General features: G+C 37.9%; 1 protein-coding gene across 3 annotated transcripts in view; it reads right to left on the reverse strand.

The window, feature by feature from the left end:
• Window positions 1-11,900, reverse strand: part of CLTC (clathrin, heavy chain (Hc)) — an 80,557-nt gene that overhangs the window by 45,042 nt on the left and 23,615 nt on the right. The window contains exons 2-5 of one of the 3 annotated variants that reach the window (XM_011979174.1): window positions 5,701-5,908; window positions 4,193-4,195; window positions 2,539-2,807; window positions 1,790-1,951 (exon numbers count right to left, since the gene is read on the reverse strand). In XM_011979174.1, coding sequence (XP_011834564.1) covers window positions 1,790-1,951; window positions 2,539-2,807; window positions 4,193-4,195; window positions 5,701-5,908 — 642 coding nt within the window. Of the gene's footprint in view, window positions 1-1,789; window positions 1,952-2,538; window positions 2,808-4,192; window positions 4,196-5,688; window positions 5,909-11,900 lie in introns of all 3 variants that reach the window. The other 2 variants (XM_011979176.1, XM_011979175.1) reach the window with 2 other exon arrangements.

Consider the following 11,900-nt stretch of genomic DNA (forward strand, 5'->3'; position numbering starts at 1 on the left):
AATGAAAAAGTACTATATATTTTCCTTAGTCATGTCAGAAATGAACTCAGACAAAAAATAATTCAGTATCCAAGACACATACCATATGAATGTTATAGGGTCTCAGCATCCTTCATTAGGATGACTAGCCACACTGAAAAAAATTGGTATCTTCCTTCAAAAGCCGTGGCAGACAGGATAGCACCATGTAATAAATAACAGGCTCAATAACCTATAAACAGGTTTCCAGATACTGTTCAAAATGACATTGAAACTTTTTTCTAGTAGAACTTTTCAATAAATATCCTGGCCTTATGTTTTAAGGATAATATCTAATTTCTAAAACTATGTGTTTTTTTCTGTTTAAATTCCATCAATTCAGATCTAAATATCAGTGCTTTCTAACCTTGTCACATTGAGGTATTGGCAGCATTATTCCTCAATTCAGGGGCTATGTGAAATTTTAAGCAGAATTGTATCTCATTACTTACTATTTCCTCTCTCCTGACAGGCTACAGATGATCAAATTTAAGCAATCTCTATTTCAATTTTTAAAAATTGCTTACTTACCAAGAAAAAGAGACACATGTCCTAACGAAAGTGAAGTTCAAATTTTTTGGTCTGCCTAGAATCTAAACCCTCTTCCTGATGGGACAACAAGAGGGAAGATACTCTTTACAAGTTTTGTTGGTAGTAGAACCAGCCTTCTGTTTTAGGAGCACCAAACACCAAATAATTATTTCCAAACCTCTCAGACGTAAGATGTGGGCATCTGATCTTGCCTATAACTGGACTTCGAACAGGGAGCTAGGAACACAAAGGTATTAGGATTTCAGAGATTCTACTCTGGTAGTGGAAATGGCAGTCAAATCGAATTTCCAAGCATCCAGCAATGCAATCATGGATCCAGAAGTGTCCTCAGAGTTCCATGGAATAGTTGTTGGCTGAGACCCTGACCACTGCTAATTTTCCATTATTTCTCCTCATTTCCTAGTCTTGGTTTTACAGCCTCCCTAGCTGTTGTAAACTATCCAATATCCTTCACTAAACAGACCATTGCTCCAATCAACCAGACCTTGTTTCTATTACCTGCAACTAAGTCTAATATACAAAGTACTACAATTTGTCCAGGTGATTCCAATGTGTAGCCACCGCTGAAAACCACTAACTTATGGCAATGTTATTCAACTATAGTCTACATTACCTCTATATCAAGCCATATAGGGTATTTAAAATGCAGATTATACTAGGAGACCAAGGTGGGAGGATCACTTGGACCCAGAGGTTTGAGACCAGCCTGGGCAATATAGTGAGACCCTGTCTCTACAAAAACACCAAATTTAGCCAGGCATGGTGGCACGTGCCTGTAGTCCCAGCTACTTGGGAGGCTGAGACAGAGGTATCACTTGAGCCCAGAAGGTCAAGGCTGCAGTGAGCCCATGACTGCGCTACTGCACTCCAGCCTAGGCAGCAGTGACACCCTGTCTCAAAAAGCAAAAAATAAACAAAAAAACACTATGGGCACCACCTACTAAATCAAACTCTCTAGATGTACAGCATATAAATGTGCACTTTGGCAATCAAAATAAAGAATATAAACAGCCAATAGAACGAGTTGTGAAAGAACATTATTCATTTTAGACAAGTATCACTAGATGCAAAATTTGAACAAATTAAGTCACCACAAATGTGAATACTAAAAATAAATTACTTAGGAAAGGAGAAGGCTATTTTGAAATTAGATGACTAATTTGTAGCAGAAAGTCAAATACAAGTTCTCATTAAAATAATTACCAAAGTCAAAACTTACCTTCCCTCCAGCTTGGCCCCGTACTGCAAAACAAAATAATGTTGATTCTTCTGCATTTCCTTCCATCTTAAACTGTGCGAAGCTAGCTGCATGTCCTTCAATGGGCTGAGACACTTTCCTATCTACAGAATATAGCTGCATAGCTCCCACCACACGATTTTGCTATAAAGGATCAAAGAGAATAATGTTTGGAGACCCATAAACCAAAAACTCTCAGATTCATCAAGTAATGAAATAACTAGAATGCTTTGTCATCTTTAGCAGGATTTATAATTATTTGTGACTTCATCTCTCAATATAGGTTTGATACTTCTTAACTTAAAATCAGCCCCAAACATTATCTTGTTAAAGCTTAACATTAATGTTTAAAATGTGCCTCATATACATCTTAAACAAAAAGGTACAGAAGCATTCATTTTGCAGTAAATACTCCATAATAAATCCCAAATCATTCTTACAGAAACTCAATTTCTACTCAATCTCCACAGAAGAGCTCAAAACGCTTGATAAGAGCATTCTGAAATTATATGTCAGTATAGCAAGGGAGCGAGGAAGGAAGAAAGGAGGGAAGGAGGGAGGAGGGAGGAGGGAGAAGAGAAGAGGTGTGAGGGAGGAAAAACAAGGTCTTCCAAAATAAGTGAAATTCAACAGGATTGAGTATAGAAAGACCTAATCTCAAAATAAAACTGCATTCTGGGCACCACAGTTTTCTAAACCTCTTCTTTATAAAAAACTAGTTAAAATGTTACCTGTGCAGATATACCAGTCAGAAGTAACCACTTTTGTTTTGCATCTGTACGGTAATTGATAATCTGGCACCCTGCAAGGCTAGAATGGCGATCAAACATTTTCACTGGCTGAGACTCTCCTTCCATACTCCAGTGATAAACTGCATTATCCGTAACAAGAGCAACCGTATTCAAAGAGATCCATTTCCAAAAGGTGACATCATCAGTCATAGTATGAGCCTTCATTTTACTTTTCATTTCAATGTTAAAAATCTGAAGAGTTTTCCCAGCTAAAAACAAAATCAAGAATTATAAATCATTAAAAGCGTAAAGTTGAGAATGAATACCTACCTAGACTAGCTCTGTAACTTCCAAACAAAAATATTTCTATTACGAGACTAATAACTACAGGAGTTGCAGCAATACAGCAGCAACCATTAAAGAGGTAACAGCTAAGACTAAGCAATCTACATCTACATTTTAAGCAAAAACTGTATTACCTCTAATAAACACACTTTAAACAGATAGTATGACTTCCATGGAATTCTAAATCCCAACTTAAAGTAAGTCTAATGAATAGTTTTCTTAACAATAATTGAAAACAAAGCCGTTAACTTCATACTTGTAATTAAGTATGTTTACACATAAACTTAGTTGCATCGACACAAGACAAAGCAACTCTGATAACAAACACGTAGGGGAAAGAAAATGTACTTTTTTAAAAGCAGTCATCTCTCATCCAAATAAATCTTGTGGAAACTGCTTTTTACAAAGAGGATCTGCTTCAATTCTGTCTTGTTGCCACTAGCACATAAAAGAAGTGCATGCTACATTTAACTGCCTTAAGATAACAAAGGGAAGGTAGAGGTGCTGGAGGAAAGGAAAGGGAGACAAAGGAAGAGGATAGTTTCAGATGCTGTTAATATACTGGAGGTAAGAACAAAGTTCAAGCTTCATCCAACTAAGAAAGCAAGGATTTAGTTAAAAAAAAAAAAGGATGAAATTTGCCTTGAGTGTTAAGAGTCACCAAGTCAGATGCAAAGGCTTGTACTTGTAATTTGAAATCCATCAGTTCAAAATGTGATTTGGTATAAATTAATAGAGGCCAAAGTCCACAACTATCACTAGGCTATCAAGATTAGTCTTTAAAGACTAAGAAAAACACCATTCCTGAGACACAGAGAATCTGGCTCCTGAAGGACCGAAATTTTAAGATTCAGGTGCTGGGGCGACACAGAAGGGGGGCAAAACATACAGCTTTGTACTACAACCCTCCTTACCACATGTGCAAAAATTTCTTTCATAAAATGAAGAATGTTATTCCCATCCCACACAGTATGTAAACCACAACCAGACTTGAAAAATTGTGAGAGTTACAGTCCTGTTTATAAAAAGAAGCCAAGAGGTTCAAAACTGGCTTCAGAGGGAAGCAGGATTTTGGACTGACTAACTTTCCTTTGCTGCCTTCCTCAATCCCCAGATTATTCGGGATTGGAGTATATATATAAGTGTAGTGGTTTGGAGAGGGGGACAAGAGATGACAGCTTGACTCCATAGTGCAGACATATAGGGACAAATCTATGATGCTATTGTACAATGCTCCGAAAATATTTTCAATTTATTCTTTTCATAGAACAGGACAATAACTAACACAATCTAATTTAAGATAACTCACCATCTGCACACATAAGAAAGCGTTAAGAAATGTGATAAGATAACAATAACATTAAAAATAGAAAAGAATTTTGGCAAAATTAAAATTATGGCCTTTTAACAGAGAGGTATGGGAACTGCTAAGGACCTGAATTTAAATTCTTTAAAGAGTCTGAAGGAAGCTTAATACCCTAAATAGAAGTAACAGAAGTAAAACACTTACTGTCACAAAACATCTGGTCCCATGTGAAAGCTGGACAATTTTTCCTCGAGATGAGGTGAGCTTCTATCTTAGATATGTGATAGTGACTTATGTGTTTGAATACGCTAGTCCTACCCAACCCCATTTACTCTCCATCTAGTATTATTACTACATACAAAGTTTAAATCATGTAAAGCAAAGTCAAAGTTCGGCACCTCTAACAACTCAGAAATTACTGGGAACTTGAACTTTTCTTCCTTCTATCAAAATGAGAAACAAAGCAAAAAATAGGCAATCAAATGCCTTTTTAAGAGTCAGTTTTTCACCGAGCCCTCTTAAAAACATCTGTTTTAACGGGTCAATTAGTCTCATCCTAAAGTTCAAAGGAATACAGGCTCCCTGACAGTCTAAGAGTCTTTGAACTCTGTTTATTCTAAGCTGCACAGTTCCCTTGTTGGGACAATTAAAAAGTTAGTCTGAATAAACTCAAATACGCTTCACTCAAGAGCTTTAATATCCACCTAAATACAAACACACTTTAAACAAGTAAATTCAAGCCCTTTCTAGAACCCAATAATCTAAGTGAAACACAAGCCTGAAGTACAAAAAAAAGCACAGAATCAAAGGCAAGTTTATTATCGTACAAAATTCTGCCATGTTTAGGTGCTAATATTAGTAAAGTATGTTCTATTCCAGAATATGAATCACTAATTTGTTTCCTCTGTAGAGAGATATGTTTAGCACAGTCTTATACCAGATACAAAATATAAATGCATTTATTCTAAAACTTAAAATTATTCTAAGTAGATCTATGTTAAGATATTCCACAGATACATTCCAAGTAAAAGTCATTAAAGTGGTTTAAATCAAGTTCGGTATCAGCAGATCAATTTTCTTTAACCAAATTTAATCACTATACTTAAAAACGTAAACTCTAGTTATTGCACTTGCATAAACACATAGGAAGAGTTGGCTGGGCGTGGTGGCTCACGCCTGTAATCTCAGCACTCTGGGAGGCCGAGGCAGGCAGATCATGAGGTCAGGAGTTTGAGAGTAGCCTGGCCAAAATAGTGAAACCTCATCTCTACTAAAAATACAAAAAAACTAGCCAGTGGTGGTGGCAGGCATCTGTAATTCCAGCTACTCGGGAGGCTGAGGCAAGAGAATCACGTGAACCTGGGAGGCGGAGGTTGCAGTGAGCCAAGATTGCACCATTGCACTCCAGCCTGGGCGACAAGAGTAAAACTCCGTCTCAAAAAAAAACAAAAAACAAACAAACAAAAAAACAAACAGGAAGAGTTTTAAGAAAAACCGACAATTTTTTATACCTTTCAGTGCAATTACTTTGCTAGCTGGATTCATGATGGCGCTGTCTGCTGAAATTGGTCTTCGAATTGGATTACTTGGGTCATTCATATCAATGATTACCACCTGGGCCTGCTCTCCTACTTTTTCTCTAATGCAGATGAATTTGTCAGACTCCATAGTCAGGGTACTGAAGCCAATGTTTGCTGGGTTGATACCCAGGTTCTGGAGCTAGAAAATATAATAATAAACCATGTTACCAAGTGTATTCCAAAGAGTTGACATTCATATATGCTCATCAACACAAATCCTCACTTAACATTAATGCTTCAAGGTCACAATAACATCTACATTATGTTAATTAAAGTGAGACTATTAATAGCCAAGTATTGGACCTTCTCTTCTTCCAACAAATATGGCATTCAATTGTTTCAAATAAGAGGTAGAACAAATACAGATGAAGTTAAAGGAAAGAGCAATATCTGCAAGGCAGCACTCATGGTTCAAGCGATTTGAGGTAATTGAGTTTCTTGATTTATTTTAAGACCTTGGAACTATTGGACCAGTCCTCTCTTACCCCCCTCAACATGTAGCTGTTATTTGTTCACGCTTCAAGAATCTGAAAAATTAAGTTACAAGCATAAAAAGATTTAAAATGTCACAGAGTTCTTGATCTAAATAAAGGAACTTGAATAGCAAGAGCAAACAAGTTCTAATTCTGTGCAAAAAGTGCCAAAACAAAGATATGTAAGAGGGATCTTGTCAAAGGCTACACAGCTAAAGCAATGTGTTCAAGGGAGGCAGGCGAGATAATTCTCAATAGAAAGCGCATGTGGTAAAGCACAGAGATGTAAAAGTGTGGTTGGCTATGGGAACTACAAGTACTTTTCTAACACTATCGACTTGAGGGAGTACAGAATTAAGGTTAGAGAGATGAGCAAGGGCCAGACTGACAAGCTAAACATACCTCAGTAAGAATCCTGAGTTTATTCTACAGGCAAAGGGAGCTACTTAAGGATTTTAACAAGGAAAATAATGGAATTAGATTTGCTTTGTGTACTCAGAAAATACTGAAGTATCTGCTAAACAAATACAGAGGATCTAAAGATGGTAGGTCTTTGCAAACCAATTAAGCATGTAAGAACAAAAGTCACCAGTTACTAGGAGGAAATCTCTACCAGAGTGGGTTATTAATACTCTGGGTGACTAACTATGGTATAACAGATTAAGTCCTACTAAAAGAAGCTACAATGGAGGCTTTATTTTATTAGCCTTGGCCAGACTAGTTTTATCCCCCTTTCCTCCAAGGATAATATAATAAATTCACATGGTACAAAACACACACACACACACACACACACACACACACACACACACACCCCCACCCCAGAAAAGAAAAAGCATGGGGAAAAAAAAATCAAGTCTTTCTGTCACCCTTGTCCTCTAGCAATACAGTTTCCCTCCACAGACACCACCACTGTCACTATTATCTTATGGACTAAACCAGCCAAGTTAACTGTATTTTATTTAAATTCTTTTGTCAAACTCTTCTGCTAATAGTGCTTAAACATAACCAGGCCAGGCTCTGAATAAGTTATAAGACTACAAGGCTACATTTTACTTTCTCTTCACTCTTCTATCTCAATTACTGCTGGTATTGAGTTATAAATGTTGTAACTCAGTTATAAAGTGTAGTTACAGTAACTCAGTTACTGAATACAGGGGCAAGGAGTCAAACAACTGTCTAACCATTAATACAAACATCGTAATAATGTAGAAGATTAACCTGCTTTACAAGTTCAAGTATATGCTGTAATGCAAGGCAAATACAATAGCTTCAAAGTATGTAACTTACATTTACTTATAGTAAAGGCTTATAAACCATTAATTTTAACTTCTTCCTGACTTTAACTTTTCTTTTGAGACAGGATCTCACATCTATTTTTCTGAGTAGAGGGTCCTTAGACTCGTTAAGTTTAATTGATAATCAGTCTTTCCAATAATTGGAGAAAATATTCCAGTGGGCTCATAAAGTTCATAAAGCTATAAACCTAAAAGCAATTAAGTTATCCTGTAAGAATCCTAAGCTACCCTGTAAGAATTCTATGTTTCTAAGTCTCTACCAAGCCTTCACCTAAGGCACTGAGTTTCACCTGTCACAGTTTAAGTCCCACAGTGTTTGAGGAAGTCGGAGTAAAAATAGTGTTAGTCAAATAGTGAAATTAAATTCAAAACCACGAAAGAAAGTTAACCACAGACACTACTAACTGAACCCCAAATGATTCTAACAGATTCCTTCCTACTCCTCAACTTCAGAGGCAGGTGGAAGATGACTTTAAGAAAACACTATCAGAAAATAAAGAGGAGGAAAAACGAAAGTCAAAAACTTGTGTTTCCAATTCCTTGTTAGATCCCCAGAAAAAAAGCAGTAAGAAAAACAGGTTGCATCAGTTAGCAATTACCTTCAGCCTCAGGGTGTTTTACTTGTAGGAAAAAAACCAAAGATTTGGCCTGGCACCTTGGTTCACACCTATAATCTCAGCACTTCAGGAGGCTGAGACGAGAGGATCACTTGAGCCCAGGAGTTTGAGACCAGCCTGGGCAACATAGTGAGACCCCATCTCTGCAAAAACTTTAAAAAGTAAGTAAATAAAAGATCTGGCTTTAAAGGGACAGAACTGCCTGCAACCCTAATCTATGTAATCCTTATATTACTTTCTCAAACACATGCTACCAAGAGAGCTATGCATATATATTTTTGATCTCCTTCAGGAATGTATTGGTACTACTCAAAATAATCCATGTGGAAAAGACATAAATCCTTTATTCAAAAAACGCAAAATTAAACAGGAGAAAAGTGACAAACTTTTTTTTTTGAGATGGAGTCTTGCTCTGTCACCAGGCTGAAATACAGTGGCTCGATCTCAGCTCACTGCAATCTCTGTCTCCTGGGTTCAAGTGATTCTCCTGCCTCAGCCTCCTGAGTAGCTGGAACTACAGGAGTGCACCAATGCACCCAGCTAATTTTTTGTATTTTAGTAGAAATGGGGTTTCACCATGTTGGCCAGGATGGTCTCGATCTCCCGACCTCGTGGTCCACCCGCCTCAGCCTCAGTCTAGACAAAAACAGAAAAGTATCCTGTAACATGTAATTCCTTCTTTTCCTCTCTCCCTCAACCTCTACTAGTGAATGTAGTGTTATTCTACTATGAATGCAGTTATTAGAAAAACAGTCATATGGGTTACTTCCCTAGGATTTCTGTCCCTGTTTGAGTTAAAACACCAGCAAACATGAACATAATTCTAAAGTTTCAAGGTTTTTTTTTTTGAAACTGAGTCTCATTCTGTCACCAGTCTGGAATGCAGTGGCGCAATCTCGGCTCGCCGCAACCTCTATCTCCCCAGTTCAAGCGATTCTCCTGCCTCAGCCTCCCAAGTAGCTGGGACTACAGGTGTGCACCACTATGCCCAGCTAATTGGTGTATTTTTAGTACAGACCTATTCCTACTGGCTAACAGAAGGTTAAATTTGCTTCCACCTCTTCAAATAAGGTAGGTAAGATTGTTTTCCTTACTGATGTTCCTTGCAAATGAGAATGTTTAGAACACTCAGCAATTCTTCCCGTATTTTCCTGTTATATATTCAAAAGAGAAATATGCCAAAGCACACAATAACAGGACAAGTCACTCTCATTAACTGCCAGTCTGGTTTAGGTATACCCTTACAATAGGAACATATAACAGGGTTGCCAAACTATATAACTATGTCTAGTAATATCAATATAGATTAAAACTTTTAAAATGCAACACATTTTAAAACAGGTTTTATTTTCAAAACAGCACATACTAACCATAAAGTATTCTCAGTCAGTTATAAAGGTGTGATGGTATATAAACTATACCACAGAAACTGTATTTTTATTCTTTATTTATTGAGACACGGTCTCGCCTTGTTGCCCAGGCTGGAGTGCAGTGGTACCACTAAAGCCTCAACCCTCCAGGATCAAGTGATCTTCCTACTTCAACCTCCTCAGTACCTGAGACTACAGGCGCCACCATGCCTGGCTAATTTTTTTTTTTTAGAGACAGGTTCTCCCTACGTTACCCAGGCTGGTCTCGAACTCCTGGGCTCAAGCAATCCTCCCACCTCGACCTCCCAGTGTTGGGATTACAGGTATGAACCACTGTGCCCAATCAGAAACTGAATTATAGACTATGGAACTAAGCACGGATAAAGTCAAAGGACATACCCAACATTCTCTATAAATTTGCAGGTATTTTCAGAGGACATATCTGAAATACATGTAGTATATCTGGATACATGTAGTATCCAAACTACAGCTACATTTTATTATCCTCTCAATCTGCAAAATGTAGTATATTTGGATACATGTATCCAAACTACAGCTACATTTTATTATCCTCTCAATCTGCAAAATGCCATTAGTGTTGAAGCTGGGGATATCCTATTTTAAGACATGCTTGGAAATTCCTATGATAAAGTTTTTTTTAACTTAAAAGAATTCTAATTTTGCTGTTACAAGAATATGGAGTCAGTAAACTAGGGTCCAAAAAACGGGCTTGTTTTTTTGAATAGTTATCATGTGCATACAGTAAAGTACTAAAATCTCACAAAGGTTATACTACGAAAAGTCACCCACCCCATCTTTCCAGTAATACCCTTCTCCCCTAAGCAATTAGAGATACTTTTGCATCTCAGAGCTATCCTGTAGCATATGAAAGTATGTATTTCCTCCGCCCTTTTCCAACAGAATGGCACAAGACACAAAAGTATACAAATAAACTGCTTCCTTGTTTTTACAGAAAAGCACCCAAACTTTGTAACTCATTTGGTTTCCAGATTAGATTTTGGCCTGCAAGTGGCACCTAAACCTGGATCTAAAAAGGTAATTAAACAAATTTATTCCCTATTTATTCTTTAAAACTCTGAAGTACCCTGGAGTTACATGTTACAAATGATTTTAAAATGCTTCCTTTCCCTGGCATCTCCTTCCTTCTCCATTCCAACTTCCATTAACAGGAGGAGGTGGGAAGTAAAAGGTAGGATTCTGTTTTTACAATGAGAAAATAGTACTTCGGCTTCCCCATAATCTAGAGCAGGGGTCCCGAACCACAGGCTGCAGACCAGTATCCGTCCGTTGCCTGTTAGCAACTGGGCCACACAGCAGGAGGTGAGCAGCCAATGAGCAGGCATCACTGCCTGAGCTCTACCTCCTGCCATTTCAGCCGCAGCATTAGATTCTCATAGGCACGCGAACCCTATCGTGAACTGTGCAGGCGAGGGATCTAGGATGCTCACTCCTTGTGAGAATCTAACTAATGCCTGGTGATCTGAGGTGAAACAATTTCATCTGAGACCATCCCACTCCACTCCCACCCCACTTCCACCCCCAATCAGTGGAAAAATAGTCTTCGACAAAACGGGTCCCTGATGCCAAAAAGGTTGTGGACCACTGATCTAGAGAACAGAGGCTGTGTTTATGTTTCCTCATCTGAAACATCTGAGATGACATTATATATCTCAGAGGTGTGAAGATTTAATGTGAATGCAAAGAACAATGCCTGACATCTAACAGCTCAATAGATACTGCCTTTTGTTTCGGTTTTTTTGAGATAGGGTCTCACTCTGTCACCCAAGCTGGAGTGCAGTGGTGTGATCATAGCTCACTGTATCCTTAAACTCCTGGGATCAAGCAATCCAGAGCTCACTGATATTAACTATTAACATATACAACGTATCAGTACTTTAAGCCAGCTCAAGATTAGCTATTTTGCATTTGCATTTTACTATCTGCTTAATTCAGCTGTCCATAGGTTGGCTGAAACTCTGGAGTGAATTTCTTTTAACTACTGATAATAGATTTGTGGTCTCTGGCTGCTTAACTGACTCGGACACTACGAAATGTTTTTTTTTTTAAGTTTGTTTTTGTTGGGGAGGTGAGGAGAAAAGAAAATTACACTTTAGGACTTCCAATTCTTTTTTTTTCTGATACAGGGTCTTGCTCTGTTGTGGCCCAGGGTGGAATTCAGTGGCCCAATCACGTGTCACTGCAGCTTCAAACTCCTGGGCTGCTTAATTCAGCTGTCCATAGGTTGGCTGAAGCTCTGGGTGTGAATTTCTTTTAACTACTGATAATAGCAGCCTTCCAAATAGATGAGACCACCCATACGCCACCATGCCCAGCTAATTTTTTTTTTTTTTT

This window comes from Mandrillus leucophaeus, unplaced genomic scaffold (assembly GCF_000951045.1).
Source record: "Mandrillus leucophaeus isolate KB7577 unplaced genomic scaffold, Mleu.le_1.0 Scaffold20, whole genome shotgun sequence".
NCBI classification, from domain to species: domain Eukaryota; kingdom Metazoa; phylum Chordata; class Mammalia; order Primates; family Cercopithecidae; genus Mandrillus; species Mandrillus leucophaeus.